The sequence below is a fragment of the Malania oleifera genome, chromosome 7 (assembly GCF_029873635.1).
Source record: "Malania oleifera isolate guangnan ecotype guangnan chromosome 7, ASM2987363v1, whole genome shotgun sequence".
Taxonomy (NCBI): Eukaryota; Viridiplantae; Streptophyta; class Magnoliopsida; order Santalales; family Ximeniaceae; genus Malania; species Malania oleifera.
In genome coordinates this window covers 98,744,540-98,763,052 of record NC_080423.1, presented here as the reverse complement: position 1 = coordinate 98,763,052, position 18,513 = coordinate 98,744,540, and the positions used below count along the sequence as shown (strand labels likewise).

The 18,513-nt window shown below is 35.6% G+C and overlaps 1 protein-coding gene across 10 annotated transcripts; it reads left to right on the top strand.

Moving 5' to 3' along the window:
• The first annotated feature begins 372 nt into the window (after positions 1-372).
• Positions 373-12,356, top strand: LOC131159306 (histone acetyltransferase MCC1). 10 transcript variants are annotated; one of them, XM_058114083.1, is made up of 7 exons: positions 373-630; positions 1,318-1,389; positions 4,892-5,129; positions 5,223-5,367; positions 8,631-8,730; positions 8,814-9,042; positions 11,918-12,356. In XM_058114083.1, exons 3-7 carry the CDS (start codon positions 5,023-5,025, stop codon positions 12,102-12,104), a joined length of 768 nt encoding a protein of 255 aa, XP_057970066.1. In that variant the 5' UTR covers positions 373-630; positions 1,318-1,389; positions 4,892-5,022; the 3' UTR covers positions 12,105-12,356. The 10 variants fall into 10 exon arrangements, with proteins under 10 accessions (XP_057970066.1, XP_057970067.1, XP_057970073.1 ...); XM_058114090.1 differs by having other exon boundaries at positions 383-630; positions 8,907-9,042; XM_058114082.1 differs by having other exon boundaries at positions 388-630; positions 4,905-5,129.
• The last annotated feature ends 6,157 nt before the right edge of the window (positions 12,357-18,513 follow it).

Here is an 18,513-nt window from a genome sequence, read left to right as displayed (position 1 = left end):
TGTCTACAAATATAATAGTCTTTCATCTTCATTTATTTTTATTAGAAGATGATTATTCTCGTGCCTAATAACTTCTCTTTTTCTTGTAAGTTACTCCAATAAAAATAGGATTTCAACATATTATATGTATCACTAACAAATCCAAAAAATAATTCAAAAGCTCTATATGATTGGAAAAATGTTTATCTAGAAAAATAATTTTTATTTCTCTTTTTATGTTACATGCATATATGATGATTAACTAAAAAATTGAAAAAAAAAATTGAAAGGAATTTTTTAAGTTTCCCAAAAGTACAATGAAAGGGTAATTTCCCTTAGAAAATTGAAAAACGATTTATCGTATTTTATGTTCAACCCAAGTCTAAAATAGGAGGGGCATTTTGGTCTTTGTGGACTGTCGTCCACAAACAAACGGAAGCAGAATCAACTAGATTGAAGAAGGGGAAAAGCATTAGATTCCATTTCCCATCATTTCCATTTCTTCTTCAAACCAGCTAACTCATGATTCCCAGGAAAAATAATTCCTCCTTTCTCATTCCTCTCTCCTCTTAAATCTCTCTCTCTCTCTCTCTCTCTCTCTCTCCGTTCGTTTCCCTCTTCGGCTACCGTCTGATTACGCCGCTGATCGAGGTAAGGCATTTGATTCAATTTAACAGCCACGGTCTCATCTGGGTTTCTGTTTTCTGTCAAGAATTTCGAATTTCTAGATTTATTTTTCACGTTCCTCTTCTCCAATTAGTTGTATATGGATTTAAATTCAAAGGGTAGGTTTTAGTCACTTCATATGAAGATGGAAATGGGCCAAATGGCTGTGCATCGAGGGCAGTATTGACTGCAATTTGTGACGAGTGTTTGTATTAATTTATTACTTCCTTACTAGACAAACTGATCTTGAAAAGTAGCTAGTGTTGGAGTCCAAGTTGGGTTAATATCCATTCACTTTATTATGTAGGTGTCTCCTGATGATCATAGAGAGTGATGTTACTTTTCAAGTTTGTGATTTTCTTTTTCTTGTCTTCCCCTCCTGTTTCTCTTTAATTTCTTCCTCCCTTTATCAAATGTCAATTGTGTTGGTTTGTAGTAGGGCATGCTTGCTTAATTTTATGACGCTGTGATTATGAATGTAAAAGTGCCAGTGAACTGGTGATTGCCCGTTAACCTAATTATCCTAGTAGTTTGTGGTTCTAACCTTATGAAACAGCTGATTATTAACTATTACTATTTCGGTTTTGCTGCTTCTTGATATCTTTGCTTGAAGATATCTTTGCTTGAAACTTGGTTTATCTATGAAGTGATTTATCTGGTTGACTCCTGCAGGCTGCACGCAAAATTCATTTTCTGAAGCATCCATTGTTTGTTTGTCGTCATTGTGAAGAAAAGGGTGAAAAGGTGATAATAAGTTGCTGTCCTTATCCTCATATCAGTGTGCATATTGAAGCATGTAAGCACCCTGATAAACTCAATGATAATGCTCTAGTGTTTAACTTCTGCCAATAAAAGAACGAAGAAAAATCAGCTAAGCACACTCCTTTAAAGGCTTTGGAGGCAGAAGTCCACAAGGAGGCAAGAAAAACAATCGTGCCCCAAAGTTGAGATAGGCAAACATTGACTCTTAAAGATGCATTCATTCCTCTTCAGTGAAACACACCAAATCATAGTAAACTCTGCACAAGTCCACAAATTTCTAGCATTTCCAGGACATCTAAAAGAAGTAAGCAGAAAGCCATTTGGAGAATCTGGGCAACTCATTGCTTTCCAAATAACCCAAAAGGTTTCTTCTACATGCTCCAAGTGGCAAAATAATGCAAGAAAAATGAGAATGAGATGCATTACTACAAAGTTACATCAACAAATATCATATTAGGCCTTCTAACCAGTATTATATTCTCAGTTTTAGCTTGGTTAAAATCTGCCAACCAAAAAGAGCCCTTTCAAAAGAACTTAAGGGAAGGGTACATGTACTTACGCATGTTGATGGAGTTATATGATCTTTCCAGTGTTTATTTTCCTTGCTGTGGCTGCAGTGTGCACATGACCAAATGGAGCAGGAGTGAATATATTTTTTAGAACAAAAATAATTATTAACGGTGATTCAGAGAGTGAAATAAGAGGAGAACAAGATGTCCTCCAGTGAGCAAAAGGAAAAATCTAAAAAATTAGAAAAGCATTGCCTGCCAAACCCTAACAAGATCAGGCTGCTGCAAACTCCCCAAAACCTAAAGGAATGGCCTAGAGAGAGGCCAAGGACACTGCTCTATTTCACACCAAATGCAGAGAGTTTGTGCAATCATTGAAGGTTCTTGCATAAATGCATAATGTCCTCAAATTTGCAAAAACCATGCTACCCCATAACACTTATCCTTTCCTCCTCTTGGCAAAACCCCAATATCTCACAAGCAAAAAATTACCCTTCACCCGAGATGGCACCCTAGCTTCACCAAAACAAGAGAAGAGGCCAATGTAGAGATGGGTCGTAACCTTAAATGTAAGAAGAGATGAAAATTCATTTCATTGGATTCACAGGACATCAAGCACATGTTAGGATTGAGAACCTTGTAGGGCCTTCTTTCTGAAGCAAATTGAGTGCTATTTCTCTTCAAAGTCATAGTTTAGATAAAAGTCAAAATCTTGAGGGGAAACCTTGCCTTGATGTGGCTACAAAGGAAAAAAATTGGGTGTAGGAAATTTGTGTAGGTGAAGACAGAAAGATTTGGTGGAACAAGGCATCCTTCCACACCCTTTCATCTCCCCTGTTGGATGGTACAAAATGATTCAGTGTATTGAGTGAAGCTGTAAGCCTGTCAACCTCTCTTTTGTTGAGATTCCTAAAAAAAAAAGTGACAATCCTGAGAATGTTGAGCATTGTGAGTGAGTTATTGCAAGTTGAGGACTTGGATGGCATTTGAATTGTGAAGCCAAATTCAGTGAATTTACACACACACACATAAAGAAGATTCATCAACAGCAGTACTATATCAGTATTGTTGCCTTGCCATTACAGGCAGTTGATTGGACTTTTTACTTATATATTTATTTTTGAAGTTCATCAAGCAAACAAATATTAACTAGAATGGGAAGCTACAAGTAGGAACATGGTCCAAAATTTATATGGGAAATATGAAGCAGGAAGGTGATTTGGGATCAAATTGGATACTTATGAGGAAATTTTGTTTGAAGCTGCTAATGAAACTGAATTCTAAAGTAATATTGGGAATCAAATTGTAATAGTTATGAAATAATTAAAAGAACCAACTTCAAAATATATGTTTGTAATCATTATGGGATTAAGTTTAGGAAAAATAAAGACCATCTTGTGGTAAATATGTTCCTGATGGGTTTCATCACTAACATTTGGAGAAGTTCTATATAAGTTTTCCAAGAGGTTTTGAAACAATTCCTTAAATAATTCTCCACAAGGACCATAACTCATTTGTCGACTGGGTTTCCCTTTAATTTTCTTCTCTTAGCTCTGGAGGAAAATGGATTTCCAACTTAAAACTAGGTTTTCAGCAACTATGAACTAATGAAAGTGGCTTCAGTGATAACCTCTGCTATTTTAAGCAGCAGGTGTTTATCTTCTGTCGGCGTTTTCAATGAGATATATTTTCTCCGGAACTTGTTTTAACTAGATGATGTAAAATATACATAATGCTCATTACACCGAATAAGTAGAATGCCAACAAGTCATTCTTTTTTGATTGTTAAAGGAAAAATGCAATACTAGGCACCAATGGGATCCAACCCATGTACAAAGCAAAATCCTAGGCTGGAGCTAACAAAAACAAAAAGTCCAACTGATCACTGAGCTCTGGTGTAAAAAATCCATGCAAAACAGTACAAACATAACAAATATTTTAATTTTTGCATGGAAGACTACTTTCCTTAAATGCCCGTCCATTTCACTCCCTCCAGATGCACCAAAATCAGTACAGGAGGGCCATTTTCCACACTTTACTCTTACATAATTCATAGTTTTTTACTCTGAAATACCCTGCTATTAAAACACCCAGCAATTTGCTGAAGACTTTCAAGCAATCCTGTTTAGATGCCAGTGTCTGACTAGATTTCCTCCCTTCTAGCCTCACCATCCCCATGTTCTGATCTACTATTGCTAAGTGCTAACAGTGTGCATGCAATGATGTCTTCCTCATCCCTGCTCGTATAAATGATTGCCCTTGAAGAGGCCTTGTGTCATGCTGTATCCTGCACACTCAGATTTACTGCTCTCTTCTTCATCAGTAATGCTTCATTGCTTCCTCAGTTTCTTCTTTCTTCAATCCTCCCTTGGTTGGCTGTGAGATTTTCAAGCAAGTCCCTTTCTTTGTCCTCGAGGCTTTCCTGAGCTGAAGTTGGCCCATCGAATTCATCACAGATTGTTCTTTCCCTCTCCTATGTTGTATTGTTCTTCCTAATTCATTTCTTCATATTCTTCCATGAGAGGGAATGAGAGACTCTTTTAGGTTCTCAAGAGACCCTTACCTATTTCATGGGCTCTGCTGGCTCAAAATTATCCTCGAAGTCTGTCTTTGTCATTGGACCTTGGTCTAAGGCCTGCTTTCTCAGTCATTTCCCCGATTTGGTCTCCCTCAATACTGTAATGCGATTGGACATGACATGTAACTTACTCTTGTCTGGGCCTTGAGCCTTATTTTCCTTTTTTACAGCGGATGTATAGCTTCTACTTGCTTTCCTCAGTTTCTTTAGTCCAAATTTTGAGGTGAATATGCACCTCAACTCCTTGTTCTGTTTTGTTTGAGCTGATTTGTTTGTTAGCATTGGCAACTGTGAAATATCATGATGCTTTTGTTTATTTGCCTCCTGTGTGTATATTGTGGGTGAGCGGACTGGGTGTGTATGTGATTCTGATAAACAATTAACTAATGAATATCAGATTTCTTTCCCAGCTTCTTACAACTACTGCATGGCCTTTGTGGCTGATGTTTCATAAATGAAAGGAGAAGTTCTTGTACAAGTTATTCAGATATATCAAATCTTTGCTGGGGATTAACACAGGAGTCCTCAATGGTAGACCTGAAAGCTTCTCATGGTCCAACCATATCTTATAGGCCTATAAGACCCTCTGATCGTGAGGTTCTTGAGCAAATCCATGGTGATATATTTCCGATCAGGTTAGAAAATGTTGGCTGTTGCTTTCTCATGGTCTATTGATTTAAGGTAATGTGATTGCTTACATTTAGAAAAAAAAAAAATTTTATTTTCAGGTATGAGGCTGAGTTCTTCCAAAATGTTGTTAATGGACGTGATATTGTCTCTTGGGGTGCTGTTGACCGCAGTCGGTCAAATGGTCAAAGTGATGAACTCATTGGATTTGTGACTGCGCGAATTGTTCTGGCAAAAGAAAGTGAGGTGAGTTGGTATGTATAAGCTTATAAGCTTGAATTTGTCTCATACTTGAAGCATGGGTTTGCAAGCAAATGCTTGAACTATTAGTTGCATTTAATAGCACAGTATCTGCCTCAGAAGTTTGTCGATGCTAAAAATTTTCATGATTGATGAATTGCATCTGATTGCAATGCCTCATTGACTACATGTGAAAAGTTTAATCTGCCTCAGAAGTTTGTTGATGCTAAAAGTTTTCATGGTTGATAAATTTCATCTGATTTGAATGCCTCATTGATCAGTCAAAAGTTTTATACAATATAATAATGGAATAAACAGCGTTCAGCTTATCCCATTTATTCATGATTCTGACAGTTGAAGTGAACCTAATTATTTTGAATGTGATTGTTTATTTGCAAGCTGCATGTATCATGTTTGGGTCCTCATTCCTTGTTTTTTGATTGTCGCGTGCGGGTGCCCCGGGGTGGCAAAATAAAAAATGGGTTTAATATTTTCGGGAAAAATGAGAATATCGGAGTCGCCACTAACCTTTTAGTGTGGTTAGAACACATGATTACTACCCCGTTAAGGGTAGAGTGGGTCTACGTTACCAAAGTTAGGGTCGGGAATTCGGTTACGCGAGGGGAAGGTACGAGCACCCCCTACGCGCCCATTCTTACGAACGGTACCTAACTAATTTGGAATTATTCCTAAGTTAATTTAAAAAGTCTTTCACATTACTCCTCTATTAGTAGATTTACAAATATACATACAATATAAATAAATAAATAAAATAATAAATAAATAAGTGAATCATACAAAAATATATGTACTATATATATTCCCTTAGAATTAAAGGTACGTGAAGCCCGAAATCTGATACCCTAACATTAAAATCATAGGGATAAAAATCAAGAAAATATTTAAGAAAATACACTCCCAAATTTTGAAATTGTATAAAAAAATTTATAGGAAAATACTAGTATGGGAGGTTTTAATATATATTAATAGGATAATAAGTTAAGATATTAAACTATCACAATGCATATAATATTAATAATAACACATATCTATCAAAATGTTACAAATGTCAAAATAGGTAATAAAATACCATATATGTATTATTAAGATACTAAAGATACTATGAAAAGAACGTAATACCATAAATATCAGGATACTAACAAATATACACTAAATAATAAATATACTCATAATGATAATATGTAACCTAGAATGAAATACTAAAAATGACATAGTATTAAAATATAACCATATTCTTAATATAAACACTAATTATGAAGAATAATAACCCAACATGTGTACCTAAATAAACAATAACGCCTTTTAGAAAATAAGTACTATGATAATAAGAATATTAAACACATAATGGACACAAAGAAACGAAAACCCTAGAAACAAGTGTCAAACATTATGAACAATATACACCTTATAACATGAACATTAATATTTTAATGAATACAACCACAGCCCTAATATTAGGTATGCAACTTGAATATTATATACTCAAATAAATACAACATTTAAATACCAAAACTCATATTATAACTTTAAAACTCCTATGTCAATATGATTAATGCGACAAGATTTCAAACTTTAACTATTAAAATGAATTTCCACAACAAAGATTCTACAACCATGTCTAATGTTTAAGAATAAATGAATGAATAAATAAACATTAACAAGTATCATAAAATTAACTTATTTAATATATATACAATAAAATCATGACCACAAGATTCAATCTTTGAACATTGAAATAAGCCCCTAACAAGAATCCTACAAAACAGAGAACAAACGAATTAATATTTACGTTAATAATAAAAAAAAAAACAAAACAGAACAAGAGGGTGATAGCAAAATAAAAAAAAAATAATCTTTACAGTGAAACCAAAATAAACAGGGGCTCGTGCACGTGTGTGTGCTGTGGCTGGCGTGCAGAGGATTACTTGGGAGAAGCCGGAGCTCTGGGTGCTGGTGTAACAGGAGCAGCGACCAGCAGCAGAGGGGGTTCCATGGGGGGTGCAGATGGCCGGAGAGGGGTCGTGGATGGCGCTGCGGGCTGGTTCGTGGTTGAAGCTCCCAGCTGTGCTGTGTCTGGCAGGTGGTGACGGAGTTGTGATGGTTGTGGAGTTGCAGTGGGCGTTGCCGGGACCTGAGGGGCTGCAAGGTCCGCCAGGGACTGTGGGGCTGGTTGGAGCAGAGGAACTGCACGGGAGTGGCTGCAGAACCAGCAGGAGGCTGGCTGTTGCTGGAGATGTGGCCGAGAGGCATAGGGTTGCTCGGTTGGTGGTCCGACTGGCAGCAACCGGATGCTGCTGGTGTTGCTACGGAGCTTCTGGTGTCGGGTGATTGTGTGATCTGGTGGGGCAGCAGAGAGAGATGGAGATGAGAGAACAGGGGGGGGCGACAGCTGAGGGAGAAAAAGATAGGTTTTTTTGTTTTGTTTTTGTGAATGTCTCCGCCCTCTGTCTGGCCGTGAAGATGAGAGGAGCAGTAGGTTTTTTTCTTTTTCTTTTCTTTGCTTTTGCTCCATGGCTTTTATAAGCCAAAAACACCCTAAACCCTAAGCTATCCTAAGAAAGGCGTGGGTGTGTGCGGCTGGGCTTTAATCTGGCTGCACTTAAAAAAACAAAACCTCTTTAGTTTTTATCTTTTTCCTCTAAAAAATAAAGGTGAGGCCCAATAAATAGTACTTGATTCCCGGAGAAAAAGTCAACCCGAACTCTATTTAATAAAATGATTCAAAAAAATTAAAAAAAAAAAAACTCGATTTTAAGGGATTCAATAAAATACCTAACTTAAAATGTAAAAGACTCAATTTTTAAAAATTAAAAGACTTAATTTATGTCTAGATGGGACTCAAAAAAATAAATAAATAAATAAATAAATAAAAATTATTATATAAAAATAACTAGGACTCCTTTTAAAAATCCAAAGGACTAAAAAAAGATACAAAGACTTAAATAAAAAATACTAGACCTTAATTTTAAAATACTTGGACTCAATTAAAAATAAAACGAGACTCAACTGGGACTTAATCAGATCCTTCTAACTCTGGGAATACAAGTTCTACTTTTTAGCACCAAGGGCCTTCTCAGAACGGTCTTGTTAAAATTGGGGTGTCTACATTGATTATCTGAAAGAATATATGGTGCTGGTAATATACATTCTGTAATGGTTTCTATATGATGGTGAATTTCTCTCTCTCTCTCTCTCTCTCTCTCTCTTATATATTTTAAATTTCTCCTTGTCCTCCGTTGGCCTGACAGATAGGGGATATGCTCAGATATGACTCTGTAAAATCAGATCAAACTCTGGTCTACATTCTGACACTGGGAGTGGTGGAATCCTACAGAAATCTTGGGATAGGTACCTGCTTCTTTCTTCTTTTGAATATTTTGAACATTCCATCCTTTTTTGATCAATAACTAGAGCAGGGGTTGATTCTGCAGCCTCTTCACTTATACGGGAGGTTGCGAAATATGCTTCTAGCATTCCAACTTGCCAAGCAGTTTACTTGCATGTTATTTCTTACAACAATGCAGCAATTCATTTGTACAAGAAAATGTCATTCAAGTGCGTACGGAGGTTGCACGACTTTTATCTTATCAATGGCCAGCATTATGACTCATACTTGTTTGTATACTATGTAAATGGTGGCCAGTCTCCTTGCTCACTGCTGTAAGTATAGAACTACCTTTTTTCTTAAACAACTCAATTACATCCTGCATTTTAGTAAGTTTCCTTTGTTTCATTAATGTGAAATGGGCGCAGACCTCACCCCACACACAAAAAAATAAAAATAATTAAAAAAAAAAATGAAAGAATGAAAAGTGCAGCACCCAGTGCACAAAGCTCCAAAATCACACAAGGGGTTTGAGAGGGTATGATAGATGCTGCCTTAGCTCCTCAATTGGGGAGGCTGTTTCTGGGACTTCAATTTATGACCTTTTAAGCGTAACACCATTACAATCCGGTCAGGGCTTACCCTGACCTTGTTAGGCAGTTTGAATCATGTATAGTACTTGTGCAAGAATGAATAAATGACGTTCATTTTCACAAGGTTAACGAAACAATGTGTGTTTTGCGTGAATTCAAATCCCTCTCTTAACTGAGACATTTTTCCTTGATTATGCTCGACCTCTCTTCCGGACTTGCTCAACAAGGTTTTGTTTTTGGTGTTTACTCTGCCAAGATTTTTTTTGTTGTGTACTTAAGCCTTGCAAGTTGTCTCCCTAATTGGTCTGCTCTTTGTCATTTGTTGTTAAGATTTACTGGTTTTCACTCTTCAAAATTTCTGTTTTTTTTTTTGGAGGGGCGGAAGGGGTGGGGGTTGTGGAGGAGACAAAAATCGAGGAGGGTCTTGATTTTGTTCTGCATATGCTGCCATTTAGCTATCATAATTGTCATATTTGTAGTCCAAATTGAGATCACCCAGCAACCTTCCTCTGGGCCTCGGTACTAATCCCAGTTCTCCTCTCTCTCTCTCTCTCTTAAAAAATAATACTCAACGTTCTGTTACATAACAAATGTTATTCATCTTGGGATTTCATTCTCGGGAATGCACCACCATGGGATTCAGTTGAAGAATCCACTGTTCTTTTTTCTCTGTCCTGTTGGAATCAGTTTTTATCTCCTTGTTTCAGCAAAATGAATTGTAGAATTATTACTTGTGCCAATGGAAGAGGAGGACGAGTTGAGGACTGAGATGGGACTCTGTCCCCACATTTTGTTCACAGTGATCCCAGTTATGTGGTGAAGATGGTCATCTTCAATCTTGACAAATTGAATCAATCCCATCATATTTTTATTGAAAATGTGTATTAAATTTAATTTGCATTGCCCTTCAATAAATAAGTAAATAAATAAATAAATTATAACTGTGTCATAAGCTCCCCTCGGAAATCCGGAAAAGCGTCCTATTCCTTTTGATGGATTGTCTGCTGATCTGATCCAATTCTTTTTTATCTAGGTTCTTTAATTGCATCAATTTTATTTTTTGGCTTTGGGTAGGAAAGAGGAGGCAAAAATCGAAGAAGGTCTTGATTTCACGCTGCATCAGCAGCCATTTAGTCATCAACATTCGTCCTTATCTCACCCCGACTATAGACCCACTCCTCTATAATCTCCCACCAACTTCATTGAATCAACCCCATTATATATCTGTTAGAAAATGCATGATTAAATTTATTTAGTGGTGTCCTTTTAATAAATAGACAAACAAATTATAACATTATTATAATGTTGCTTCAGAAATCAGGATGATTCATTCTTCGCTGGAACACACATTTTCTCTTTGGGATAAACTTTGGCCTTTTCTGTTCCTCACACGACCGATTGATTGCTGATCTGATCCAATTATTTCATCTAGGTACTCTACTTCAACCAGCTTTATTTATGCTTGGGAGCTTGTTAGGTATTGCTGGTTAATGGGTTTTCTTTAGTCATAGTGAGGGAGAGAGACAAGGTGAAAGATGACTGAATGGAAATGGGGCTAAGGATCGAAGAGAGGTGTAGCTCTCTGTTAGTGTTATACAAACAGTTGTTCATTTTGCTGAAGCAAAGAGACAAGGAGAAAATAAAAAAGCAGTTATGGGTGATGTGGAGCCAACCACATCACCAGTGATTTGTTCCAAGGATGCAGTTCTGCAATTAATAGCATTGTTCCTGTTATGAAGGCTTCCATAGAGCCGTCTCCATTGTTATTTCATCAAGATCATATTCAAAACATTAGCTTCTTTCTTCAACTTGCCATCATCCCCTTTGTAAAGTTTTGAAGTAAAAAAATAATCATGTTTTTCCCAACATGGCTGATGCAATAGCTCCATCTCAATCAAAGTGTTGTAATAAATCTATTCGTTAAGGGTGCCATTCTGAACTAGGCGGTTGCTCACCTTTTTAAAGCAGAAAAATGCAGAGTATCAATATCCATTTAGAATTTACTGGGTTGTTGTGTGCTTTCGCCCTTACTGAGTTCAAAACTTCATTGTATGAAATATTCTTAAAAATGTTTTGAAGATGTTTGTAGAAATGCTTGTGAAAAGACGTTAGGAATGTTTTATGGATTATGGGTGCATAGCTTTGTTTTGTTGTCTAATGAATAAGATTTACAATGGCTTCTCCTTCAAGAGTGAACTAATCATTAAACGTGAAATGTTTGTTTCTCCAATATAGTTGTTTGCTTCACTTTTTTTTGCAAGGTGGGGGGGAGGTAAACCTTGTTAGAAAAATGATTATATGGAGTACAAATGTAATTTATTTAACCTGCTTATTTTTTTAATTAATAATTTGTTCTTGTGGAAATGGTGATATTTATTTATCTAAAAAATGTACACATGCATTTTTGAGCTTTCTATAGCAAAAATGGTGCATGCAAACTCAGCTGATTTATTTTTATTTTGTCTCATAAGTATTACAAAGATTTTTTACTATGAAATTGAATCATTTCTATTGTACAAATTTCCCATCATCGCTTGCAATTAATAAATGCAGCATCCTTGATTAATTTGGGATGCTATGGTTTGTATTTCTAATTGGCGATCGCTGAATTTTTCAGCGAGCTCGCCAGAGTTGCGGTGACCCATGTGAGAAGTGGGTTGAGGTCTTTGTCTGCGAGGCTGTGGAAGAATGAAGAGAAGAAGGGTCATAAAAGGTTCAAATACAAAGAAACCTGTTGCTTGGTAACAAAGACACAGAACAAGAGAGTCCTCACAACTGAAGCTACCGGGTACGATTGTGTCTAGTTTTTGTATATGTTGATTGAATGCTGCTGCCATTGCCGTTGCCAAAGCAGAATGCCTGAGGTCATTCATAGACAGATTATATATGTACAATCTTCTCCTTTCTTCATCCTTTTTACTGCGCTTCATATATGTAATGCCGTCACAAAATAATGTGTTGCAAGAGCTTTTGCATTTGTAATTATGCATAATCTTGATCTTTGTTTCTCTCTTTTCGCCCCTAAAATAAAATAAGTAGAAGTAGGTTTCGTTCTACTGAGAGAACTCATGAATATGTTTCGTAATTTTAGGGTTGTTTTTGGCTTCCCTCCCTGTCATGGTTTCAACAATGTATATTTCAGGATTGCTTTCTGCAATGCATGAAAATGTTCAATGCCGTTTAGAGCTCTCCCTGTCATGGTTTCAAGAATGGATATTTCAGGATTGCTTTCTGCAATGCATGAAAATGTTCAATGCCGTTTAGAGGACATGGCTAAGTCCCTGTTTGGGACGTCTTAAAAACAATTAGTGGTGTTTGGTTCACATTTAAATAAGTACTTATTTTAAAAAAATATTGTTTAAATAAGTATATTTTTTTGAAAAAAAGAAAAACTTTTTTATAAGTGATTTTGAATGATGTCTTAATATTTCGAGGAAGCTCATGATGGTACGCTGTTGGCATAAAAATCTCAACGGGTTTTGATTGGAAGTGTGCTCGATCATGCCAGTTTAACGATGCCACATGAAATAAAATAAAATAAAATAATTAATGAAGCTGCTACTTCAAAAAATTTATCCTATGTTTTGGAAAGTTATTGAATTTAGACTCACATTTGATTTGGATAAGATGTAATAAAAAACTTGTATTAAAATTTGTTCAAATCCATCCTAATTCAAATTCAAGATCTAAAATTCACGCGTCACTGTTATTTTTAGATGTTGAATTTAGATTTGTATAAGTTTGAATAAAATATAATATAAAATTGTATAAAATTTTTTATACATTTATATAAATTCAAATATAAAGGTTGAAATTGTGTTTCTAACTTATAAATTTACTAAAGTTATTTTTCTAGAAGTGATTTTTTTTTTTTTAAACTTGTGAAAATAATTTATCAATGTGCACTGGGCTGTTCTTTTTTTAAGCTCCTGCACGTGGAAAAATTTATTTTACATAAATTATGGTTTACAAACCCAATTTAACTACTGTCATCAAATTGACAACAAAAAGTTTTAGAAAATGTAATAGAAATTTGTTAGAAAATTGCATAAGAATGTAGTATACAAAACCCCAAGTTAATGTAAAATTGTGATAGGATTTTAAAATTTTCAATTGTATTAGTTTCGATTGTTGTTTAATTATACTCATCGTTGTTGTGTTAATCATTAAATTAAAATTTAATTTCTCAAGGGTTTGTTTGGGAAGAATGAGATGAATTAAATGATAATGGGCAAACGTGCTTTGAAAAAAAAAAAAAAACCTAATGCATGAGGTAATAGATTGAACTATTAAATTCAAAGGTGTAGGAAAAATAACATAGAAACTTGAAGAGTCTAAAAAATATAAAAATTAAGTAAAGAAGATGACCAAATTACTCTTACTTCATGGAGGGTTAACAAAATTATCACCAAAAAAAAAAAAAGTTATCTCTTTTGTATGTTCTTATTTTTAAAAAAAAAAATTAAACTCGAAACATTGAAATCTCTTTTTTTTATTTCAAAATGTCATGACTTAGGTCTCCATAACGATTGAATAGAATAATATTGGTGTCTCAATAAAAAAATCTCCTCATATCTAAACTCCATTTTTTTTTTTTTGTAAAGGTAAGGACACCAAATGCTTGAAGCCATGGAACCTTACTCAGAAGCCCCATCAACATCAAATTCACTAAAGGTATATTACTAACCATACATTAGGGAGAAATTTCACATGAGTTTGTCAATATCACATTTTTAAATTAGAATTCATGTCAATTCACAACAAAAAAAAATCCCCTTACACATTTAAGAGAAATTTAATCAAGGTTACTTGCATCGAATTCACATAACAAAAATTATTCACAGAATATTGCAAGGGATGATACTTAAAATGGGTCTTATAAATTTTGTAGTTTCTAGTTTAGGAGGAGAGAAAATTAATGGGCTCTTAACTAAAGGTAGATGAAAAGACTCATAAAATTTATCGAATAGTGCCAAGAATATGTAGGGGTAACAAATATCGATCATAAGTATTTTGGAAATGTCAAATTAGTCATCTAAGGACTATTGTTTTACATAAGTTATGATTTGCAAACGCAATCTAATTGTTGTCATCAAAATTACAACAAAAAATTATATAGAATATATAGAAATTTGTGAGGAAATTACGAATGAACATAACACAAAACCCAAATTGATGCAAAACTGTTATAAAATTTTAGAATTGTCCATTGTATTAGTTTTAGTTATTGTTTAGTTACACTCATCGTTATTGTATTAATTGTTAAGTTAAAATTTAAATTTCCTAATAGATCTATTTGGGAATAATGAAATGAATCAAAATAATAATAGAAAAAACATAGTTTGAAAAAAAAAAAAATTATTGCACAAGGTTGTAGATGAGACTATTCAATTCCAAGGTGTAGGAGAAACAAGACAAGAACATGAAGAGTACACAACATGGAAAAATTAATTGAGGGAGACTAGCAAATTATTGTTACATGCATGTATTCACAGAGGGTTAACAAAAAGAAAAATTTCCCTTTTGGGTTCTTATTTTTAAAAAAAATTTAAACTTGAATACTAAAATCTCTTCATATATTCAACATTGCATTGCCTAGTTTCAAAATGTCATGACCTATATATTCCTAAGCCATAGTTGATGGGTGGAGAGGACTCACTCAATCACTGGTTGTGATTGAAACTCAGTGTGTATTGCACTCAATTGGAAAACAATTAATTTCAATCTGGAAAAGAAATATAGAGGAATTCAAAACAAAATCTCTCACCGGTTATTCACCCTCACTTCACCACGCATTACATTACACACACACACATATATTTATAGTAGAACAAGTGAAGATTAAAATCTACAATTGTGGGCTAGTTGATGAGGTTGGTGGCTGACTCCTGCCCAATTCAACAAAGGTGGGCTGCCGGCCGTCAAATTTTTCTACCATCGTCCACTGTTCAAGTTTAATTTTCAACATCTCCCCTTAAACTTGACTCTCCTAGTTTTGTCATTCCGAACATTGTCTTCAACCTTGCAAAAAATATCATGCCTGAGTGACTTCGTGAAAATGTCAGTAATCTGATCATACGTTTTGCAAGATATCAGTTCCACTTCTTTCTTCTTGACATGCTCCCTGATAAAATGATACTGAGTATCAATATGTTTGCTTCTTTTATGGTAAACTGGATTCTTCACAAGTGCAATCGCTGATCGATTGTCGATGTAAACTTTTGTGGGGTCATTTGGGAGAAATCTCAGATACTTCAGTACATTCCTGATCCATATACCATGACAAACAGCTGAACTAGCACCAACATACTTAGCTTCACATGATGACAACGTTACGATGGGTTGCTTCTTCGATGACCATGTAAATGTTGTATCTCCCATGAAGAATGTTAATCCAGTCGTGTTTTTTCTTTCATCAAGATCTCTTCCCCAATCGCTATCTGAATAGTTAATAAGTTTGCAATCACCTCTTGATGAATAAAACATATCATTAGTCATGGTACCCTTGACATAGCGGAGTATCCTCTTCGATGCATTCAAGTGGGACTGGTCAGGAGTCTCCATGTACCTGCTGACAAGTCTAATTCCATAGAGTATGTCTGGTCTAGTGCACATCAAATACCTCAAGCTTCCAACTAGACTCTTGAAATATGTGGGGTCAACATCTCCTTGCTCATTCTTTCTCAATTCCAATCTCGTTTCAACTGGAGTTGTCACATGGTTGCATTTGTCCTTCCCAAACTTCTTTAGTACTTCTTTTGTATAGTAGTTCTAGGAGATGAAGATTCCCTTCTCACTTTGCACGAATTTTATGCCAAGGAAATGAGTCATCTGGCCAATATCCGTCATTTCAAATTCTTTGACCATGCTCCTTTTGAAAGCGGCAAACATCTCTAGATTATTGCCAGTGAAAATTAAATCATCAACATATAGGCAGGCAATCAGCATGCTTCTGTTTGTCTCCATCTTCCTGTATAACGCATGTCAATTCGTAGGGATACTTCTTAAATCCATTCTTCTAGAAGTAGTTATCAATCCTCATATTCCACACATGAGGTGTCTGCTTCAAGCCATAAAGCATTTTGCTCAATTTGTACACTCTATCTTCTTTTCCCTTCTTCACATATTCAAGTGGTTGATCGATATAGATCTCTTCTTCCATAAAACGGTTCAAAAATGCTGATCTCACGTCCAGTTGGTAAATTTTCCATCTATTTTGTGCTGATGGTGAAATTAGTAATATGATAGTTTCAAGCCTGACAACCGGGGCAAAGATTTCTCCACAATCAATCCCTTCTTTCTGCTTGTAGCCTTTGGCGACAAGTCTTACTTTGTATCTCTGAACTTCTCCTTAAGCGTTCTTCTTGGTATTGTAGACTCATTTCACACCAATAGTTTTGCCGCCCTTCGAGAGATTTGTCAACTCCCAAGTCTTGTTCTTCTCAATGGATTGAATCTTCCCATCCATCGATTTTCTCCATTTATCTTCTTCGTTAGCCTCCTTAAAGCTAACTGGGTCGCTGGTCAACAATAGACAATATAGTGTAACATATTCTTCTATTGGTTATGTAGTTTTGTACAGATCAGTTAGATTACGAGCACCTCTAGGCCTCATGTCTAAGATTTCACGCTCAATTGGTGATGGAGATTCATTCATATGTGATGAACCATGTGGAGGTGTCTACAGCTCGGGAACTTGTGACTCGATAGCCACTTCTTTTATCAGTGTGGGTTCTTCTCCTTCAAGTGTCAATTCTGCATTTGTGGAGGATTCAGTCCGGTCCCACTTCCAGGATTCATTTTCTTCAAAAATGACATCCCGACTGTGAATGACTTTCTTTTTTATGGGATTGTAGAGTAGATATCCCATGGTGCTGTCGCTGTATCCAACAAGGATACACTTTTTTCCTTTATCTTCCAGCTTCGCCCTTCTTGCTTCTGGGATCTTGGCGTAGGTTATGGGGCTAAACACTCTAAGATGACTCACACTGGGCTTGTGAGTACTCTAGGCTTCATGTGGTGTCTTTGTATCAAGACTCTTCGTAGGACACCTGTTAAGAAGATAAATTGCACATGATACTGCTTTTGCCCAAAAAACTCTTGGGCACATTCTTATCCTTTAACATGCTTCTAGTCATGTTAAGGATCGTGCGGTTCTTCCTCTCAACTACATTGTTCAACTGGGGAGTGTAGGTTAGTGTGAACTGTTTTTGAATCCCTTGCTGCCTAAGAAATTCCAGGAAAGCTTCGTCCTTGTACTCTTTTCCTTGGTCTGATCAGAGTGACTTGATGCAATCGCTACTCTATTTCTCCACAAGAGCTTTGAACTCTTTGAACTTGTCAAACACCTCTAACTTCCTTTTTAGGAAGTAAACCTAAGTCTTCCTGGTGTAATCGTTGATTAAGGTGAGGAAGTATCAATTCTATCCATTTGAAAATGATCTCAATGGACCACACACGTCTATGTGTACTAGTTGGAGCAGTATGGTAGATCTCCAGTCGGCTTACTTTCCAAAGTTGTTTCCGTGTTGCTTACTCAGAACATAACTGTTAGCCTTAGAGGTTATGTGAGCTTATTTGCATTGTTTTGATGATAACAAACCATTAATGGTTCTAGGTAAGCTTATCTTTGCATATCAAGCCATGATTAGTATAAATATAAATGTAAAGACTAAGTATATTAGTAATAGGTTAGACATCATCAAAAAGGGGGAGAATGTTAGCCTTAGTGGCTACACCATCATTGTTTAATGTGTTTTGATGATATTAACCTATATGTTGTTCCTAGTGTTTTCCTATCTTTGCAGATCATGTTTAGTACAGGTACTCGTACATGAATTATTGGATCGAAGGCAAAGATCGGACCGAGTAGACATCAACAAGGAAAAATCAAATGGACACGTACTCGGAATGACCCAAGCATAACCAAAGAAAGTTTAATTGTAGAATTATTTGTAATAAGAGTTGTGTGAGGTAGTATGTTTTGTAACTCTTGTGAATGTGTTTCTTGCATGATTTCTGAGCAAGAGTTGAGCAAAGCACATGCATACTAGGACACATGAGTTTATAGGATTGCACTAAAGACATAAACACAAACTCACCTTTCATAACTTTCTAAGTTAAAATAAGAGTTTGTTAAATGAATCCTAAAACTCAAATATGTTTTCAAAGGGATAAGTTTTTAACATCCTAGTTTTAAGAACATTTTTATAC